This window comes from Neovison vison, chromosome 2, assembly GCF_020171115.1.
Source record: "Neovison vison isolate M4711 chromosome 2, ASM_NN_V1, whole genome shotgun sequence".
NCBI classification, from domain to species: Eukaryota; Metazoa; Chordata; class Mammalia; order Carnivora; family Mustelidae; genus Neogale; species Neogale vison.
In genome coordinates this window covers 233,025,608-233,047,397 of record NC_058092.1, presented here as the reverse complement: position 1 = coordinate 233,047,397, position 21,790 = coordinate 233,025,608, and the positions used below count along the sequence as shown (strand labels likewise).

Sequence of the window (21,790 nt, the reverse complement as noted above, 5' to 3'; positions counted from 1 at the left end):
GGAACACGTTCCAGCTGCTGCGCCGCTGCGTGCATATGGTCGGTAGAGGGACTGACCGGCCAGGCGGCAATGATGCCCTTTGGCCAAGAAGCCGCCTGCTCCTTGGTTACACGAGTGGGGAGTTAGCAGTTTTACATAAGTACGCTGAATTATGAGGACTTGGCATCAGACCATCGGCACACTCACATGAGGTCCTTCGTTGGAAGAGATTACTGCCAAAGGTGTGGGCAGGAGTAAGGGAAAGCAGCAAAGAACTTGTACTTATCATTGGGAGCTTTACCCACCCCCACCCCTCAGACCTGCGGCCGGGGCACCTGTGGCCTTCGCTGGGGGAGTGCAGTCACTGTTCGCCCCAAGCTGGCTGAGAGAGACGAAGTAATCTCCTTTCTCCCATCCCTTCTACCACGACTGTTTTCTTCTGTGAAAGGCGTGGTTGTCCAGTGTACACGGCCTCCTTAAAAGCATCCAAGTCGTTCCACAAATGCATGGGATTTCCCCTAAGGAAGCAAGACCCATTATGAACCCCTATGCCTATCTGAACACTTCTGAATCATATTGTTATTTTCAGCTGAGCCCATACCAGCTCTTACAGCATGGGGTTTCCAATCCCTCTTACTCAGGGTTTATGCTATTGGGTCATCATTTATTCCTTTGGAAACTTCAATTGGCCAATGCCAGGGTGTTAATGGGCACAGAGACAAATGCTATGTGGGCCCCCAATCTTTTTTTTTTTTTTTAAAGACTTATTTATTTATTTCAGAGAGTGAGAGTGGGGGCAGGGGCAGAGGGAGAGGGAGAATCTCAAGCAGACTCTCTGCTAAATGCAGGGCCCAACACAGGGCTCGACCCCATGACCCTGAGATCATGACCCGAGCCTAATTCAAGAGTCAGACACTCAACCGACGGAGCTACCCAGGCACCCCAGTGTGGGTTCCGACTTTAGGAAAGACCAAGGACCGGACAGTCTCTACCCCATACAGTATGATAAAGGCTGTGCCAATCGGCATTCCTGGGCCCCAACTAACTGAATTCCAAAAGGGGAAGGGACATGACAAGCATTGGGAAGGCTGTAAGATGATTTATAGAATTTTTAAAAATGTGGTTGGGGCACCTGGGTGGCTCAGTGGGTTAAAGCCTCCACCTTCGGCTCAGGTCATGATCCCAGGGTCCTGGGATCGAGCCCCGCATCGGGTTCTTTGCTCAGCAGGGAGCCTGCTTCCCCTCCTCTCTCTCTGCCTGCCTCTCTGCCTACTTGTGATCTCTCTCTGTCAAATACATAAATAAAATCTTTAAAAAAAAAATTGGATAGCCAGACCTCAGAAAGCACTAGAACCAGCAGCTCCGGAGTAAAAACTAGCAGAGGACTTCTTTCAGGCACTACTACTGAGATGGAGCAGCCCCAGCTCAGCGTTGCAGGTGAGAGAGCCGGACCGGTCCTGCAGGATCCCACCCCCACCCCAGGGCCAGGGCAAGGTGGGGCCCTGTGTGGCAGTCCCACACAGGAAAGGAAGTGAGAGATGGGGTCACCTGAAGGCAGAAAAGGGTTGAGGGTCCTGATCAGGCAAAAGCAAGCAATGTTTACCAAGGCTGGCCGGAAGGCGGGGCGCCCTGTGGGAAGAAGTGCCCGGGTCAGCCTGGGCAGGGCTGGGAGCATGTGAACGTAGGAGACTTGAACCTGAAAGCAGGCTCCTTGGCAGGTGTGGGATGGAGAGAACATTGCCAGAGCAACACACACATTCTACAGGCCTTAGGACTTGCCAGCCTTCATAACTGCATGAACCACTTCCTGATTTTAAAAATCTCCATATCTCAATATATTTCTCTCTGTGTGTCTCTATATCCATTCAGCCTACTGGTGCTGGCTCCCTGCAGAACCCTGACTAATAACCATAGCTCGCATCAAAATGAGGCGGAAGGGTCGCAAGGATGCCCAGAAGCTCACTGGGAACCCAGAAGCAGCCGCTCAGCTGGTCTCTGGAAGAATGGATCTCGGGCAGCCACTGGTGCTGGCCCATCTGCCTGTGCCTATCATAGCTTCCCCGCTTTGCTCTGCACATCTGTTGTGTTCTGCTCCCCAACACTTGCTGAGTCTCTATTTCCTCATTACTTCTGTGCCCGTGTGGCCCCACAACAGTCACCCCATTTCTATATTTCTTGCCCAGTGAGCTCAAGCACCCACCACGGGCAGGAAACAGGCCTGTGGGTCTTGGCTAGACTCCTGGGATCAGAATCCTGTGGTCTGACTCGTCCAGCTCACCTGGCTGAGCTGACTGCTTTGGGGAGCTCAGAGTGGGTCCGCTCAAGGATTGGGAGTTCTCCCCTCCCCCACTAGTCTGCCCACTGCCTACTCACCAGGCCCCAGGGGGCAGGGCAGAGTCTCTGAGAAGGCAGCGTGCCTGGGCAGGAGACCCACACTCATCTAGCAAGGAACAGCTCGGTGCAGGGACCAGGGCTGCCCAGGTAGTGGGGTTGGATGGTAAAGAAACTCACATTCGAATTTAAGGCATTTTGTCTTCCCCCTGTGGATGGATCACAGCAGCTATGGAAATGCCACGAGCAGTGATTCAGGTGCGGTCACCTGCCATGAACTCAGAGAAGGCAGCAGACATGGGACCCACAGACATGTTTTGTTTTTAAGGACTTATTAATTTGAGAGAGAGAGAGAGAGGGGGCAGAGGCAGAGTTAGAAAGAGAGCATCCTCAGGCAGTCTCCCCACTGAGCATGAAGCTCAACATGGGCTCAATCCCAAGATCCTGAGATCACAACCTGAGCCGAAACCAAGAGTTGGATGCTTGACTGACCGAGCCACCCAGGCGCCCCCACAGACATGTTTCTGATGGATTTTTTTCTTTCCTTCAACATTTGGGATCGGTTGCCAGGATTTAAAACTTTGGACTTACCACATCCGAATCCGGCTTCCCGGCTACTTCTGGGCAGTGTGCAGACCCGGCCGCTCTGATCAGCATTCCTATGAGGTCAGCCCCCAGCATGTGGAGCCCCAGCACGCTCTTGTCCTTGAACACCAGCATTCTGGCTGATGGTGCTCCTCTGGGCCAGGCCCGGCCCTCTGGGGGCTGGAGTTTGCACACCCACGAGCTGAAGAGCCTGGAGGTGGCAAGGCTGGAGGCAGGGAGACCAGGGAAAAGACGCTGAAGGCATGAAATTTAGACACAGGTGGGGGGAACAGAGGGCTTTGACTCCTGCCTTGCAGGAAACTGCCTACGAATGATGGCTCATACTTACCTGCATTCAAGGAAGCAGGTGCACCATACGCTTGCAAAGTCCCACCTTGCTTCCTTGTCTTTATGCTTGATGTGTCTCCCTTGGAAAGGGTATTAACACGGCATTCCATGCTCACAGTCCACAATAGCCCAGACTATGCTCTTGTCCCTCCCTGCTCCTGCCAGCCCTGTCCCTCACCAGTTCTCTCCCCATATGTCCTCGGCTTGTCACTTGGCGTTTTCCCTTTCATTCTCCTTCTTCCAATTACATGTTTCTACTTTCCTAGATGCCTGGAGCAATTTGGTTCATGGGCAATTCCCCTGTCTTGGGTTCCTCCCAGGAATATCTTAAAACATTAGAAAACACTGAACATCAGAGCTCCTGGAGCCGGATCCTTAAACAGGCACCACGGTACCCCCTCCACCCCCAAGGCAGTGCTGGGCTCAGTTATTTTCCCGCAGGTCCTCTTACACATCCCAGCTCTCTGTGTAACTTTGAAGGAAAGTCATTCGATAAATGTCTATAATTACATTTCACCCTGGGGCCAGAATGTGATTCCCTGGGTCAGAACTTTCCCCAAAGCAGGTTCTGACATCTCACTGCTCAGATTCAGATCTTCGCTTCATCACTTCCTAGCTCTGGGGTTGTCGGCAATTTTGGGACAGTCACAGCGCCTGCTCTGTTGGGTTATGGGGGAGGATTGAATGAAATAACCCAAAAGGAGCAAAAAGCTTGGCCAAGCACCTGGCCCAGAGCAAGTTCCTCAAAAAGAACAGCTGTTAGTCATATTAATTGTCATTATCAGAAGCAATTAACATGTATTCCACTAATCAGTATAATCGCTGCTTTACCCCCTTCTTTGATCCTTCTCCACATTTCTGAGACAAAGAAGTTGACTTAAAAATTTTTGATTTTTTTTAACCTGTTAATTTCCAAGAAGAAATACTGATTTCTTAAAGCAAAATGTGTTGAGTACCCACTTCCCTTATGGCTGCAGTGGGGTTTGGTGGGAAGGCTACCTTCTGAGCTTTCACAAATCAAAGCCTCCGAGAGGTGTGTTTTTAAAAGGAATACTTGCTGGAGTTCAAAGCCCTGGTGGGAAACTAGGGCTAGCCTTTAACTGTAAATGAACTCTCTGGGGCAACCAGGGGTGTAGAGTCAAGTAAACATTAACACCTGATTCTGCTAGGATCACTAGCTTTCTTTTACAAACCAGCGCCTTCCCCCTTCCCATTTTGCAGACCCATTTTTGAGTTGAAATACATCTTGGGGAAAGCTGGCTGAGGCTGCCCGCAGGACTTTCCCTGCAGTTGACTTCTCTCCCTTTGTCACCAAGCTGTGCCTTATGAAGCTGTCTGTTTGGCATCCCTGTCCTACTCAGGGGGCTGGCCCTGACTGCAGGGTTTTACCTAGAGAATTTGCTTATTTTACTTCAGAAACATAAGATTTTATCCAAGGTGCTTTGGCACGGCTCATAATATTGGTCTCCCTCTGCATAAACAGCACATTTTTTCCGTATTCACACTGTTCATGTCTCGGGCAGCAGCTCTTCAAGGCTGTGCTGGAATTATAGGCCACTTTGTTTGTGGAATAGCTTGGGAAGCTTGGCACCATCGATTTGCATCAGTGCCTCCGGAATAGCCTTTGCCTTCTCCTTAAAGATACTATCTAAACTGTGAAATTCATTAAATAGCCCCAGAAATGGATCAGGTTATTTAACACAACATCCCTAATGGCGCAATATCTCAGCTGTCTGCACCGATAGTGAACATTGTCTTGGATAGTGTTATCAGCCCAGGACACCCGCTATGAATATTGATCCCGAGCTTGTTACAGCCATCGCTTGCCATCAGGACAGGTCAGGGTTGGAACCCACCTAGCATCAAAGCAATTTAAAGACAGCACTCGGGCAGAATTTTAATGCCCACGTTGAAAAAACAAATCAACTCCAGGCACAGAGGGAAGGTGGCTTGCTGGATATGGATGTATTTATTATATAGGAACACCTCGGGTGTAAATACACGTGGGAGGATGTTAGTGAGTGAACACGGGCCAGACTGTACCTATGGAAGGTCTCCTAGCTCCTGGTTATTTACAAAGCAGGTGGCCAGAAAGAGGATTCCCTAAACCCCCTCCCACCCTACCTCCCCTCACCAAAGAGAGTAATTTTTGCCTAGTTGTTGAGTGGGGGACTTCTAAGTGGGGTGAGTCAGAGGAAGCATTTTCCATCCCTTCAGTGTTGATGGGAGACACTCTGATGTTTCTTCTGCGTCATCTCTTTCCAGAAGCCACACACAGTAACCTGGGCTGCACTGAGCATGCGTATCAGAAATGGGGGGGGGGTAATGGGCAAGAACAATTAAAAAGAACTAAAGGAAGTTCTTAAAGGTTGAGTCTTAAAAAGCGTGGCCTTTCTGTACTCGGTTTTGTCCCCGATTTGTTGCTTCTCCCTTTGCTGCTCCTTTTCTATGTCTAACACCCGTAGACCTCAAAGGAAAGGTGATTCCTATCTTTTTTTTTTTTTTAAAGATTTTATTTATTTATTTGACAGAGGGAGATCACAAGTAGGCAGAGAGGCAGGCAGAGAGAGAGAGGAGGAAACAGGCTCCCTGAGAGCCTGATGTGGGACTCGATCCCAGGACCCCGGGATCATGACCTGAGCCGAAGGCAGGGGCTTAACCCACTGAGCCACCCAGGCTCCCTTCCTATCTTTTAAACAAAAATTGTTCGAGGCAATTTATGCAGTGAAATGAAAATGACCCAGATTGGGGCTGCTCTTGGCCGCCCTCCTTGTTTCTCTGGTTTGGGTACAGGGTGCCTCTGGAAGGCTAGCCCAACTTCCCAGGAAAATGGCTGCAAGGTTGCTAACAGAACAGACAAGACCCATTGGTGGAGGTCACAAATATCCCTTCTGGAGCTGCCTTAGGGAGATCTATTTCTACCGGGAAGACCTAAATGTGGAAGAAATATGAATGTGTGTGGGGACAAAAAGTAAAAGGGACCTGGGCTCAATATGGGGAGGGAAGGAAAAAGAAAAGGAAACTTAAATTAAAAAAAAAAAAAAGGAGATCTGGGTAAGAAAAAGTCCTCAAAACAGAAAGCAAATTACCCTAGGCCTATGTTCTGGAAGGTTCTGTGATTTGCAATCCAAGTTCCTGGGTGCCTCTGTGTATGTAGTTCCAGAACCATCTCTTCTTTGGTTTTCACAGGGTGTGCATTCCCTCTGGGGAGGTGGGCCAGGGGGCTCCAGCCGGGCACCTCCCTTCCTGCTTTCCTGTAAAAGCACAATCCATCATGGCTTTAGACCAGAGTGGGTTTGCATTTCGGCAGGGCTTTAAAGTCCGCAGGGAATACAGGGGCTGCCCCCAGGAGGGGCCACAGGTTTGAATGAGAAAAGCTACAAGGAACAGGCGCTGAGGGTCTTCCCTTCAATAACAGATGGGATTAACAGCGCCCCACCCACCCCCGCACTTTAATGAGCGACTTTCTCCTCCTCTTCCTACTGCTACCTTCTTGGACAATATTAATTGCCAAGTCATTGTTTGGAAGCCCCATGGGGCAGGGAAGAAAGAAACAGCAAGAGTTAGAAGTGGTTCTGGGCAGAGGGGTTTTTGAAGAAGCCTCAGAATTTGCTCACTGCTCACAGACTGCTCCCCAAGCGACAAAAGGAACAGGGAATGTTAAGATGGGTCTGGCTGTGGAAGCTTCCCCAAGGACTGATGTTCATCATTCCAGGGGACCTGGCGGGGCAGATGGGAGCCCGATCCATTATCTCTGTTCCCTGACCTTAAATTCAAACCAGACAAGCATCTTTTAACCTTTTTTTTTCTTCTTGGGGCCAGAAGTAGATTGGGGGTGGTGGTGGTAAAAAGTCCAACCTGGGTCCTAGAGACCCCGGCTGTTGCACATGATTGAATCCTTGGCTCTGAGGAACGACCGAAGGGCACAGGGCTGTGCTTGGGGCTCCTCGAGCGGCGCAGCCACCCTCACTTGGCTCTGAACCCGCAACCCGCCAAGGCTCCCAAAGCGGTGGGACACCCTAGCGGGGGCTCGAACCTCTCCCCCAAACCCCTGCTATTCTCGGGCAGAAGGGAAAGCCTCGGACTCAGGGGCAGAATTTCCCTCGTCCATTTCTGACATGGCAGGATATCCTGGAAGGGGTCCGGGACAAGAAGACCGCTCGGTTCCAATCCGGCCGCTGTCCCCAGTCAACAGTGACTTTGAGCAATGCTCTTCTCATCTGGGAATCTCAATTTCCTTGTCTTTAAATGGGGATGATAGTCTTGCCAGGCCACTCCTTCCACACAGGGATGCTCCGAGAACCAAGTGAGATCGCGCAAGCCAAGGGGCTTGGTCAACTGTAAATCGTGAGAACACTAGAGCTTTTAAGTCTGAGGTGACGGAGGTCTGAGACCATCCCTGTGATTCCCTCGCGGGGCAGGAGATGTGCACAGCGTTGCCTTCAAGTAATCATTGTTGGCCTCAATGATATCCCCAATCAAAGTCACCAGGGAAAAGTCACAAACGCAAGCCCAAGTCAGTGTGTATATGGGAGGGAGGGGATCCCCAGGATGGAATGGTCCGCGACCCCTCGCTCGCGCACATCTGGAGTCCCTGTGGGAGAGGCGCGCTGAGCCGGCGGCGATGTATGGGCGGACGGGGGCGCGCACCGGGCTCACGCAGGCGCCCGGATGCCGAGGCGAGCTGCCCCAGCGCTGTGCGGGCAGTCTGGGGGCCGCTGCGAGCGAGCTCTGCACGTGGCGGGGGTCTGGCCGGCGCAAGTGCCAATCCCCGCGCAGCGCCCCAGCGGCTCTCTCCCAGCCCCGCCTCCGCGTGCCCCTCCCCAGATCCACTTGGCCGCCCCGACCCTCCTACTGGCTGGAGAGCTGCGGCCCAGCCACAGCCGAAGGCAAGCTAGCTAGAGCGCTGCCATCCCGGACCCCGCGCCGCGGGGCCCGCGGGCGGCGGGCATGCTGGCATGGCAGGACGGCGGGGCCAAGGCGGCCCCCTCCCACCACAAGATCTCCTTCTCTGTCCTGGACATCCTGGATCCGCAGAAATTCACCCGCGCTACGCTCCCGGCCGTGCGCCCTGCTTCCCGGGAAGCCAAGAAAAGTTTGGCAGAGGCCGAAGCGGGGAAGGACGCCGGCCTAGGGGACTCAGCTCGGCAGCGGGAGACCCCTGGTAAGGATGCGAAGCGGCCCTGGGTCCCGGAAAGCCCCAACCCAGATGATGCCATAGGGAGGTGGGGAGGTGGATGGACAACCAGGGACCGAGTGAGTGGCCGTTAGGAGAGCCTTCACCAAAGGAGCAGACTCACAGGACGAGGTGTAAAGTGTTGTCTTTTCTCTGTGTTGGAACTAAACTGAGGCAGAAAAGAGGCTCCCAGCATCCTCGGTCAAGGATTTGCCTCCCAGAGCCCGTCCCTGCTCACCGGCCAAGCCACTAAGCATCACAGCTCTGTTTTGCTCGCCCTGGAAGCTAAACGGCTATCCAGGCTCATTCATTTCTCGGGCATATAATGCACCCACCACGTGCCAGGGCCTAGACCAGAGATAAAAGTCATGGAAAACTTCGGAACCCGCGAGGTAGACAATATGATGAATATTGCCCCTATTTTATGGATGAGGAACGTGAGGCTAACTCATGTGTCCGTGTCTGGAAGGAAGTGCGAGGTCAGGTTTAGGCACCTAGGGCCCACTTCCAACCATCTAGACACCTGCCGAGATTCCGCTGGCCCACGCGCTCTGCTCTCTCTCCCCAGACCCAATCACTGACTGGGGCGGGAGCAGGGGTGAGGCTGGGTGATGGGAGGCCTTTGGTCCTTCCTCCTCGAAAGGTTTTCACTTACTCCTAAGTCTGGCGGCCACCGAGGCAGCGTCTGGGAGAGTTTGTGTCTGGAAGGACGGACAAAAGACAGCAGGATCCTTGAGGGGTCGAGCGTGGGCACGAGGTTCCGCAGAGGGACGCAGAGTCAGGGGCGCAAATACGAGAGAAGCGGGATGCGGCACAGCCCCTCGCTTCTCCTTCCCAAATTTGGCAGTGATTGTCTGGGGGCTCGGGGCGCCTCTGGCGGCTGTGCTTGGGCCAGGTAGTCCGCCTGGTAATTGTTCGGATCGCCCCTCGGAGGGGCCGCCCTCCCCTCCCCCCACAGCGATGATCGATATTCTATTACGGGCGCCTGCATATCTCCTGCCCGCAGCTTGCAGGTACCGACTTCAAACCCCCTTTCCCTGTCTGATCCTAATATTGTTCGATTAAAACTTACCTTTAATAGATGACATCTATCGATCCAGTCCCGCACAAATCTGAAACTCTATTAACACGGCAGGAGAGAGAAGATGGGAAAGAGGGAATTTCACTTTAAAGGGGGGGGGGAGAAAGGGGCTTAATAACTTCTTTTTTAATTGCTAGGAGTTCCAGACCAAAATAGGCTTCTAGGGACTGGGGATACAGAGCCTTAAACGCGCTTGACATCTCGATGTCTCAATGTACGGTGATCCTACCCGCCCAATACTGTCCAATATGATCATTGTATTTTCTTAATGGGGGTTGTCATTCATTCATTCAAAATTCATTTCTTGGACGTCAACTAGATAGCAAATGAGTAAAGGGCAAGAGGACACCGCACCCCTAATCCCCAACTCCTGGGAAGAGCTTGAGAGATGTGTGATCGCGGGATGATGGGGGGGGGGGCGAGATCCCAGAGAGGGACAGAGCTAGGGACTCTGGGGCAGAGGAAGAGGGGGTCTGGCGACCCGGAGGGGCTGGGTCGTTCCGGGCTTCTGATCACCCTCCCCTTCTCCACTAGACGCTGCGGATCGCGGCGCGGGCACTGCGTCCCCCTTGGAGGGTTCGGAGGCCGAGGAGGCGGAGGAGGAGGAGGACGAAGCAGAGGACGCGGGCCAGCGGCGGCCGCAGGAGCGGGCAGCACGCTTGCAGGCGGACCCGGCGCGCTCTCCCGAGTCCCGGGCGGCGGCGTTGGCGGCGGGGGAGCGGGGCACCCGTGGGCTCGCGGGATCCCCGGGATCGCCCGGCTCCCCGAGGCCCCGGCGCCGGCGCTCCGAGCCCCGCTGTGCCAAACCGAGGCGCGCGCGCACCGCTTTCACCTATGAGCAGCTGGTGGCTTTGGAGAACAAGTTCCGGGCCACGCGCTACCTGTCGGTGTGCGAGCGCCTGAACCTCGCGCTGTCGCTCAGCCTCACTGAGACGCAGGTCAAAATCTGGTTCCAGAATCGCAGGACCAAGTGGAAGAAGCAGAACCCCGGCGCCGACGGTGCGGCACAGGCGGGGAGCGGCGCGCCCCAACCCGGGGCTCCCGGGACGGCAGCTGGAGCGGGCGGCGGCGGCGGCGGCGCGGGGGGTAGCCCGGGACCCCCCGGCCCGGGCGCACTGCCCTTCCAGACTTTCCCCTCCTACGCGGCGGCCAACGTCCTCTTTCCTGCCGCCTCCTCCTTCCCTCCTACGGCCGCAGCCGCTGGGGGCCCCTTTGCGTCCTTCCTCGGGCCCTCCTACCTGACCCCTTTCTACGCTCCGCATCTATGAACCCGGAGCTTCTCGGGGGGGCCCCCTTGGTCGGGATTCACGGGTGATTGGCATGGTGGTGCGGTTCCCCCTGCCACCGAAGGCGCCGACGCGCAGGGACCGCCCCCTCTTGGTGAGCGGCTGTCTGCGCGCCCTTTGCTTTCCAGCTGTCGGGAGGCGCCACCAGAGGGCAGGGAGAGATTGCCTGCCCGCTCCAGCCGCGCCCCTGCCCGCCGCGAAGACCCCCTGAACCCACGCGGTCTACAGGGGGGCCAAGGTTCTGCGGTCTGTAAAAGTGTCCGGAGACGAACGCTGTGCGCAGCCTTCCCGATTCTGGAACTGGCTCTTCACTTTCGGTCAGGCTCAGTTCTGTTCCAGGGCTCCCCCTGAGAGTCTGGGTTAGTCCCGAGCAGGGCCAAGAGCAGGGCTAACTCGGCTGCGGGGATGGGGATGCTAGGAAGCCAAGGCTTCCTGCCCGCGGGTTGCTCACACTTAGGATGGAGTCTTCGAACCTTTCAGCTCGCTCAGAGGGTAAGCGGCTTCCCCCTTTCGGAGCACATCGTTTCTCTTTTCATACTTGATTATTGGCCCAAACCCAGCGATTCCTCCAGAATACTGAACAAGCGGGGTCCTCGAGCACACACGGCCGCTGGAAATGGACTATTTTTAAATGCACAAAACTGCACATTTTTAGATCTTCCTTTAAGATTGGGACTTGAGCTCAATTCGTGCTCCAAACACACTCCCCACAGGCTGTTCCTGAGAGAATAGGTATCCTACTTTTCGGAGAAGACCAGAAGTTTCTGCCAGGAAATGCAACGGCTTTGTGGCTAGACTCATCTGCTGACGCAGGCGCAGTTCAGCTGTCCGGCGGATTTTGGGACCAACTTTAACCAACAGGCAATGGCCTCACATGCTTAGAAATGATAATGAAGGGACCAGTGGTTCAACTAAAATCTTGACGTTTATGCCTGAGGCCTCCTGTTCTGATTTGCAGTATTCGATACTCTCATTGGTCTGTCCTGGCATTTCCCTCGGTTCCCAAAGAGAGAACAGAGTTGGGAGAGGACAGCTCCCCCAGGACACATGGCAGTCATAAGTCGGACTGTTTCTTAAGGGCACAAACTCAACATTTTTAGAGCTTCATCTAGAGCCATTCTTGTTCCAGAGAGACTCCAGGATGGCACAACATGCAAAACGTTGTCAAAGGTGTGAAGGAAGTAGTTGCTGGGCTAGAGGAGGGCTCTGGAAGCAAAAACATTCTCGTAATAGATTTTAACCGTGGGAACTTCGTGTATGGAACTAGTTCCAACTACTACTTTGATTATGTCCCTAGAAAAATTAATTATTCTGTCAATTTTTCATGCCAGATTTGTTTGGGATACTGCCTTTAGTTTTCTATGTGGTATGTTTGGAATTTGTATCTCAGAAACCCCGAGGTTCCCAACCAGGTCATGTCTATTTCATTCTTACCTTTGTTACTTGAGGTCAGCTGATATCTACACAGATACCATACTGCTTGCTATTTTTTGAAAGCCTGTACCATTAACAGTTAAATTTAACGCACAAAGTTTGCTGCTGATAAAGCAAACCCAGTTTGGTGTCATGAACACGTATACTATAATTTTGAGATCTCTAGTTCTATTATTATCAGGAATGTTAGAAAATATCTCCCCTTCTGCCAAATTAAATGAAAACTTCATATTCACAGGATGCTCACAAGATTGGAGAATGGGTATCCTTTAACTGCATATGATGTGCTCATTACTCGTTTCCTTCTATGTTAAGGAAAAATGTCCCCGAACAGCGCATTTTAACTTTCTACAAGACGGTTGATGCCAGATGAGATTAAAAATGCAGTTACTGTAGTTGAGAATGTTTGATTCACTTTACCTGCTGAGAAACACTCCCTTAATAACTGTTCATTGGTTTTCGAAAAGCAACATCCCGTGTGTCATGAACAGGCAGTTCAGGTGCTCAGAATCAAGATCTGTAACAAGAAGCTGAATTTCTGCAAGGTGTGGGGAACGTTTCATCTCTCAGGTACCAGCATCACAGAAGACTCCAGCGGAAGGCTTATCTGTCTGTGGGCTAGCATGGAATGCTGTCATTCCTGACCTTTCTGGTTTCTACACGTTGTAGCAGAGTAATGCTCCGGGGGTGTGACTTTGAACTTCTGCTGCTTTGAAAGACCCAGTGGCTTTCGGGCCAAACCCTTAGACTCAATCGATTGATGTGTTTGTCTAATAAATCCTTTTTGTAATGATTTCTCATTTAACTATTTCTTGTTCTCTGTTAGCAGTTTTTAACTAATTTTATAATTGTCTGAGTTTGTATAGACCCGTCTCCCTCCCCCCATCAGTTAATCTCCACAAATAAAGGGTATTTCTACCCTGACAGGACTTTCTCATGCCATGCTAGACAGTTTTCCAAACCCACGCTGGATATACACATAGTGGCTGTGCTAGCAGGCTGTATATACAAACACACGGGGCCATTTTCATACCAAAAGTGAAGTACCTTACAGAGTTTTGTTAGTGGCTACAAATTATATCAATACCTAAGTACCAGATTTTTAGGACATTAACTTCCCAGACTTATGTTACAAATTCTTAATACCCCGTAAAGAACCTAGTAAATAACTTTTTAGGTTTAGGCTGTCCATTGGCCGTAGATTTCCGATGTTGAAAATGACCATTGCAGGGATGCCTGGGTAGCTCGGTCAGTTAAAGCGTCTGCCCTTGGCCCAGGTCATGATCCCAGGATCATGGGACTGATGCCCTCATTAGATTCCCTGCTCAGTGGGGAGTCTGCTGCTCCCTCTGCCCCTCCTCCTCACTCCTACTCCAGTTCTTTCTCTCGCTCTCAAAAATAAATAAAATTTAAAAAAAAAAGGGTGCCTGGGTGGCTCAGTGGGTTAAGCCTCTGCCTTCGGCTCAGGTCATGATCTCAGGATCATGGGATCAAGTCCTACATCGGGCTCTCTGCTCAGCAGGGAGCCTGCTTCCTCCTCTCTCTCTGCCTGCCTTTCTGCCTACTTGCGATCTCTCTCTGTCAAATAAATAAATAAAATCTTTTTTTAAAAATCTAAAAAAAAAAAAAAAAGACCATTGTAGATCCCACTTGGAACCATGTAGCCAAGGAGCCACATGTGTTTAAGGGAGTGAGTGGAGAGCCTACCATACAGACAGCTGTGCACTCAGTGCAGCAGAGTGTAGAAAATGCCATGGCCTTCTTGTCAGCTGTTTTTGTATGAAGGAATACTGATGTCATTTGGAATGTGGGCTGGAAGTAAATAAGCCACTCATGCCGCCTTTGCCAGGCTTGTTTTCTACAGATCTGGTTTATGGTTTACGAAGGTCTCCCCAGGCATTTATCCCTCCCAGGGTGTGGCAGAACATCATCAACACAGAAGGTGATGGTATTAGCAGGATATCAAAGAATCGGAGTTACTCGTTTTTTTCGAGATGAGTCATAATTGCTTTTTTCCCCTTACAGACTTGCTAGCTCCATCATGGTTTTCCAAAATCATTTTTAAAAAGATTTTATTTATGTATTGGAGAGAGAGAAAGCAAGAGAGAGAGCAGGATCGGGGGAAGGGCAGAGGGAGAGCGACAAGCAGACTCCTTGCTGGGCAGGGAGCCTGATGACAAGGGGCTGGATGGCAGGACACCCGAGACCGCTGATTAACCCACTGAGCCATGGCATCCCCCAAAATAATTTTAAGTAGAACTACTTCCAGTGGCCTAGAGAAATGTATTTCTTCCCAGCAGCAAGTTTTATGGAGTATAAGCCCATGTAATTGGATCTGCCAGCTGATTTCTAATTTTTCTTGCAACTCCAGAAGGCAAAAATACTCTATTTGAATGACAACTTCGGGGCAGGACAGGTATAGGGTGTTTTGTCCGATCTTTCTCTTTGGATGCTTAACTACTTAGCAACCATAGTTCTCCAGCTATGGAAGCAACTGGGCCATTGAAGCAGGGACTTAACTTTCTTTCTTTTTTTTTTTTTTAAGATTTTATTTATTTATTTGTCAGAGATAGAGGGAGAGAGAGTGAGCGAGCACAGGCAGACAGAGAGGCAGGCAGAGGCAGAAGCAGGCTCCCTGCCGAGCAAGGAGCCCGATATGGGACTCGATCCCAGGACGCTGGGATCATGACCTGAGCCGAAGGCAGCTGCTCAACCAACTGAGCCACCCAGGCGTCCCGGGACTTAACTTTCAAAGCTGTATCAGATCCCACATAATCCTTCTTTGCTCGCTGTGGGTCAGGCCCTGTGTCCCTGGGAGTATGATGGTGAGCAAGGCAGACTGGATCCCTCCCCTCCAGTCCTGCCACAGAGCCATGAGTGGTCTTCCAGCTTTTCTGATCTCTGATCTTTTGAATAAAACATAATGAATCTGCATCCCCACTACATGTATTTGCTCAAATTGTGCATGTATACCACAGTGTTAGGAGATTATTTACATGCAAAATACAAATATACATTGGAAAGGACAAGATTATAAAATATAAATGTGAATTTCTAACATTTTCTTCCTGCACATCCCTACTTCATCTTAGGCTCCCTTCCTACTTTTTTAAAAGATTGGTGTCCTGGGGGTGCCTGGGTGGTTCTGTCAGTTGAGCATCCGACTCCCAATTTCAGCTCAGGTCGTGACTTTGGGGTCAGGAGATCAATGCCTGCATCAGGCTCTGGGCTCAGCATGGAGTCTGCTTTCCCTCTCCCTCCTCCCGGCTTGTGCTTGCTCTCTCTGAAATGAATGAATGGATGAATGAATGAATAAATAAATAAAATATTTTAAAAAATAAAATAAAGATTGGTGTCCTGGCAGAGAAGAATGATACCTAAGACCTTCCTCTTTGACTGGGCGGCCAGCTCCTTCTGCAGGGGACCAATCACCATATGACTTAGCCCCTACTACATTTTATGTTCTGTCATTGTCTGCCTCTCACCCTGGAATATGCCGGCACTCACTCAATTGCTATTAAAGGATTGAAATATCTTTGCACCTTTTGGTTTGTCTAATTTTGTTGTGTTCTTTGGTGTGTGGGGATGGTTTCTCCATACACTTTTCAGAAGTTGGGTAGCAAATCTGAGTCAACATCACGTTAAAAAAGAGGTTGTTCATGACTTTTGCCTCGCAATGGAAGTAATTTTTTTCCTCTCCAGTCATCGTAGGTGGATAAGGTCAATAAAACGAACTCTTTAGAAAAATGCAGGTGGATGTTGCAGTGGGAGATTGCTCTAAGTTTTCCAACTGCTTTCAGTTTCTGTACTCCCCGCTACAGATCAGCACCAGGCCAGGGACCACACAGGGAGAAGCCTGCTTTATTCTCTCTCCTCTGCGACCAGGATTTAGAGCCTTAGCCTTCAAATTGGAGATGTGAGCCAGTCCTTTGACCTGGCAATCCCACTTCTAGGACTTTATCCTACAGAAACACCTTTATGAAATTTCAGAGAGGAGGTTATCCCTTGTGACACTGTTTGCAATAACAAAAGATTGGAAATAATCCAAGTGTCTAGCAATGGGGCTATGAATGCTGCTCTATGAATGCGGGCCATCTCTCCGTGTAGACCTGGAGGGAACTCCAGGTCATATTAAGTGGCAAGGTACAAAGAGTACATGTAACCTGCTTTCTCAGGTGTTAGAAAGTGGACGAAATAATGGCATGCATTTCTATTTGCTTCTATTTGTCCGAACTATCCCTAGGAGGATTAACAAGAAGCTAATATAAAGAGTTGCCCAAGGTGGGGGATACCGACTGCATCGCTTTGGGGCAGAGGAGGAAGCCTTCGTGGGATGTACTTTTCATTCGTAAATGAGGCAAAGGCGTTAACTATTTACAAAACAAAAAAGTTGTTTGGGGGAGAAAGTGTCAGAGAGAAAAGTAGTTCTACAGACTTATTTAAAAAAAACAACAACAACAAAAAACAGCTAGATATTTCACACAATTGGAAGGTTTCCAAAGTTCCTTCAAATATCACATTTGGAAATTAACAAGAAAACTGGGACTGTCTTTCAATAACCTGCCCAGTGGGGCACTGGGCTCCCTCCCTGGGTTTATCATAAGCTTCCTTTAGAAAATTAAACACATGGGAAAGTGTGAGCAGAGCTTGTTTATGGTCCAGAAGAAGGCCAATCCCGCCCGACTGTGCTTCCCAAACTCCAAGGAGCCGATGAGAAAACTCTAGGGTGGTCATGGGTAGGGCCGGAGTTGCCTTTTCTAAACAAGATTTACTCCAGCAGGTCCCACTTGCACGGCTCCCTGTTTAACTTCTCTGGCTTTCAAAGGACAATACACGAGTTACTTAGGTTTCAGCAGGAACCTGTAGAGGATGGGAGAGTCAAGGCCAGAGGGTGATCATGAGGACTTACAAAAGAGCCTTTTGCTCTAGATAAAAATAATAACGTTTGTAAATAAAAATAATAATGCTGTCACGGGTTGAACTGCTGGGTAGCTTCGAGGCAGCTGGGTGTTTTAGAGCGTCACATTTGTCTGTGATCCTCAGGACAACCCCCTTTTACGAGGTGGGTAAGTGAGCTGTGGGGTCTCAGGCTCCCCAGCAAAGGAGCGGAGTCAGGGTGGACTTCTGGAGTGTCTGGCTTCCAGTAAAAGTTATCCAAGTTTTGGCACTCAGAGTTGGCCTTCCTGGAATCAATAAAAAAAAAAATCATTGCAAAATACACTGAGTTTCTTAGTGCCTTCATAGATAAGGATGTAAATATTTAACTATTACTTGAGGTTTCTCTTATTTTTTAAATTAATGAGCAATGCAAATGGCTGCAAACTCCCTACTTAAATTTTTGTAGGGCACCTGGGTGGCTCAGTCAATTAAGCATCTGTCTTTGGCTTAGGTCATGATCAAAGAGTTCCAGGACGGGGCTCCCTGCTCAGGGTGAAGTCTGCTTCTCCCTCTCCCGCTGACCCTCCCCCTTCTTGTGCTCTCTCTTTCTCTCTAGATAAATAAAATCTTTTTTTTTAAAAGATTTTGTTTATTCATTTGACAGGCAGAGATCACAAGTAGGCAGAGAGGCAGGCAGAGAGAGAGAGGAGAAAGCAGGCTTCCCACGGAGCAGAGAGCCCGATGCGGGGGCTTGATCCCAGAACCCTGGGATCATGACCTGAGCCGAACTCAGAGGCTTTAACCCACTGACCCACCCAAGAGCCCCTGTTTTGTTTTGTTTTATAAATAAAATCTTTTGAAAAATGTTTATAAAAATTTTTGCTTTAACTTTTTTGTGCTCAGTTGAAATTCCTTCTTTTTTTTTTTTAAAGATGTATGTATGTATGTATGTATGTATTTATTTCAGAGAACAGGGAGGGGCAGAGGGAGAGGGGGAGAGATCTCAAGCAGACTCCTGCTGAGCGGAGAGTCTGACATGGGGTTGGATCTCAGGACCCCGCGATCACCACCCTGAGATCATGACCAGAACTGAAATCAAGTGTCAGACACTCGATCAACTAAGCTACCCAGGTGCCCCTGAAATTCCTTCTTCTGATGGTCTCAAGCAAGGAATTTGTTGGGTAGAATACCTGATTCCTTTGCTCTTCCATTACTTATTTCTTATAACACTGGGTGGTACCACCCTTTACCTTGGAGTCTTGGATTTCTCTATAAAAGTATTAGATTAGGGTGCCTGGTGGCTCAGAGGGTTAAAGTCTCTGCCTTCGGCTCGGGTCATGATCCCAGGGTCCTGGGATCGAGCCTCACATCGGGCTCTCTGCTCAGCGGGGAGCCTGCTTCCTCCTCTCTCTGCCTGCCTCTCTGCCTACTCGTGATCTCTGTGAAATGAATAAATAAAAAACTTAAAAAAAATAAAAGTATTAGATTAGGTTTCTAAAGCTCCTCAGCTCTAAAATCTACCATGTACTTACATCTCTAATGCACATGTCCAAAATACCATATTTATTATGTTTCCATATCGAGAATTAGCTGACTTTTCAGCTTCAGGAGCTGAGTCTCTCTTTAAACACTTGCCGTCGAGTTGATGGAAATAGGCTTCACCTCTGGATAGATGAGCTGCACTGGCCTGGCTGACCTCCATCATCTTTCTGGTATTTCCCATTCTCTCTCTACTTAGCCTTCCAGGCACACAGGTGTCCTCCAGCTGTTGTGACCAGTGCCCAAGGCCCTCTCAGAGTCTCCCCTTTCTGGACCCAGTTGTGTCTCCATGAGATATGGAGAACTCATGACCCATGCTAAGGACTGACTGGTCCACCTCTTTCTCTCCAGCACTAAGTTTATAAACTTACCAAACCCAGTGATATTCCTTCGGCACTTAGATAAGTGACAAGGTGTTAATGGACAATAATGGTTCTAAGTGACCTCTTTTCTTCAACCCCAGCTTCTAGGGCTTAAATCTAGTAACAGCTTACCAGCATAAGAGTGGGGAGGGCTTTGGGCAGCGTGGGCTTTTAGAATCCCAGGATTATACTCCCATAACAGCCACTGGCTCTGCCCCCAGGAATGCAGTGTCGAGCAATCATTCCTACGAAGCACCATGAAGATGCGTTCTGGGAGGTTGTAAAGATCCTGCAAAACAGGCTCAACCTTCAGGAACTTCGGAGTCTCGGTGGGCTGATAAGATATAGATAGAGCTAGAGGTATAGGGCGGTGAAACAAGGACAGCAGGTGGGTGGCCCTGTGGCCTTCGTCACTAGGGAATGTGTCATGTGAAGGACAGGAGCTGCAGCTAGGTTTCTTTTCTTTTTTTAATATGTATTTAATTAATTTTAGAGAGCGAGTGTGTGCATGTAAGCAGGGGCAGGGGCAGAGGGAGAGAGAGAGAGAATCTCCATGAGTGTGCAGCCATATGCAGGTCTTGATCCCACAACCCCAAGGTCATGACCTGAGCGGAAACCACTAGTCAGATGCCCAACTGGCTGGGCCACCCTGGTGCCCCATAAAGCTAGATTTCTTTTTCTTTCTTTTTTTTTTTTTAAGATCTTATTTATTTGAGAGAGAGAGAGTGAGAGAGCATGAGAGGGGAGAAGTTCAGAGGGAGAAGCAGACTCCCCACAGAGCTGGAAGCCCGATGCGGGACTCGATTCTGGGACTCTGGGATCATGACCTGAGCTGAAGGCAGTCACATAATCAACTGAGCCATCCAGGCGCCCCGCAGCTAGGTTTCTTAAGTGGAGTTCAGCAGCTGGGGAGGGAAAGTAAGTATTTCTGGCAGGTGGACTCTCCTATCAGAATCAGTACTTAAACTGCAAAATTTCTGCATCTCTGCCTATTGTTCCCAGTTCAGAACTAAGTCCAGAACTTCTCCCCGCTACTCCTCTGCAGTTCCCCTTACTACTTTGCTTACCTCGCTCCTGCCAGATCCCTTCTGGTCTTAAAGAAGTTTGCTCTCCTCCAGATGCAAAGGTCTGCCCTGGCTCAGGGCAGTAGCAGCAGGAGAGACAAGTCATGTACGTTGTCGAGGTTTTTTGTGTGAAGATATCTTTTTAGGGTGAATGGAACCTGGGGGAAGGAAAATTTCTCCTGCTGGGTAAAAATCACCAAATACTTATTTCCTGAGTCGCTTCATGAGGCTTTCTCTTTGGCTGTCAGCTTGGATTTTTCCTTTTCAATCAACCCAAGGTCAAGGTCAAGTATATGTAAGCTGTACTAATAACAAATCATAACAAGTTGGACAATGAAGGGAGCAGTGAAGAGTCAGGGGTCTGTAGAATCCATAAATCATTTTTCTGGTCAATGAATAATTGAGAGTTGCCTATAAGAGAAAATAAAGATGTTTTCCTCTTTTTGTATAATTTTAGTTTTTTTAGATGGTCAAGGTAATTAGTTTCAGTTCACTCCTGTTGAAAGAGCACTTCCTGAACTTCTCTTTTCTCACTAAAGTGACGCATGTGTTCTTGCCTGATTCGAAACTCAATGCAGAACCAAAAATGTAGGCACACAAAGGACTTTATTGAGTGAGCTAATGAAATTAATTTAGGTGTTGGGTATCTGCTGTAAGATCAGTCTTTTTTTTTAAAAATAAAGATTTTATTTATTTATTTGAGAGAGAGAGAAAGAGAGCATGAGTAGGGGAGAGAGGCAGAGGGAGAGGGAGAAGCAGGCTCTCAGCTGAGCAGGGAGACCCACATGGGGCTCGATCCCAGGACCCCAGGATCATGGCATGAGCCAAAGGCATGCACCTAACACTACTGGGTCACTGAGGTGTCCCTACTGAGTCAGTCTTCATATTTCCCAGATTTATGGCTCCTGAATAGTTAATTACTTGAATCTGCAAATAGCTGTAGAAGCTCAAAAATCTTTGGAAAGTATGTTCTATTTAAACATTTCTAGATTGTACAAGTAAAAACTTACAAATAGAACAGCTCTTTCTTGGCTGAAAACAAGCCGCTTTCCAGTCCAGGGCTCCAAGGTCATATTATGCTGCAAAATTACCTGGTAGTAGAGAAACCATAAAATATTATCATGTTCTTTGTACCTATTGCATTTTTCTGATAAGAGAGAAGAGATAAAACCCAGACATTCTCAGAAGTTTCTTACATATGGAAACTTTTTTGTTAAGGAGCATCTTGTCTGTGAGACCAAAGGCAATGCAACATACTTTGATGTTACACTCAGATCTTGGGTGTCATGTGCCCCTTCCTGAACTCAGAAACACCTGCCCCTACTTGCCAAGGCCTAGGAGAGGATTCCTGGGCTCTGTAAGAGATCCAAAAGCGGGTTTGGCATGGTATACCTGCCCAGGTTTGTAGAACAGGAGCGTAGAGAAGCAATTCCTCTCTGACCTGCTGGGTAGAATGACCTAACTTCCAAAAAATCACTCTGTGTTCAGGGTTGTGGAGAGACTTCAAAGAAGTAAAAGGCAAAGTCCTGCTCTCACCTGCTCTCAGGGAGCTCCAGAGAGCGTGTGGCCATAACAGCTGGAGTAAGGGACCTTGGTCTGGGGTGGGGGAACCAAGGAGGACTGAATCCCTTTTGGTGTCTTGCTCTGGACATCTGCAGAGAGGGGCTCTGCTGTTTACAGCTCTGCCTCTGGGCCCACTCTATTTCGACCCTTGACCTTGCAGCTTT

General features: G+C 49.5%; 1 protein-coding gene across 1 annotated transcript; it reads left to right on the top strand.

Moving 5' to 3' along the window:
- The first annotated feature begins 8,193 nt into the window (after positions 1 to 8,193).
- On the top strand, positions 8,194 to 10,768 carry NKX1-2 (NK1 homeobox 2). Its single transcript, XM_044236699.1, has 2 exons — positions 8,194 to 8,407; positions 10,035 to 10,768. The coding sequence occupies exons 1-2, from the start codon at positions 8,194 to 8,196 to the stop codon at positions 10,766 to 10,768; spliced, it is 948 nt and encodes a 315-aa protein (XP_044092634.1).
- Positions 10,769 to 21,790: the final 11,022 nt, after the last annotated feature.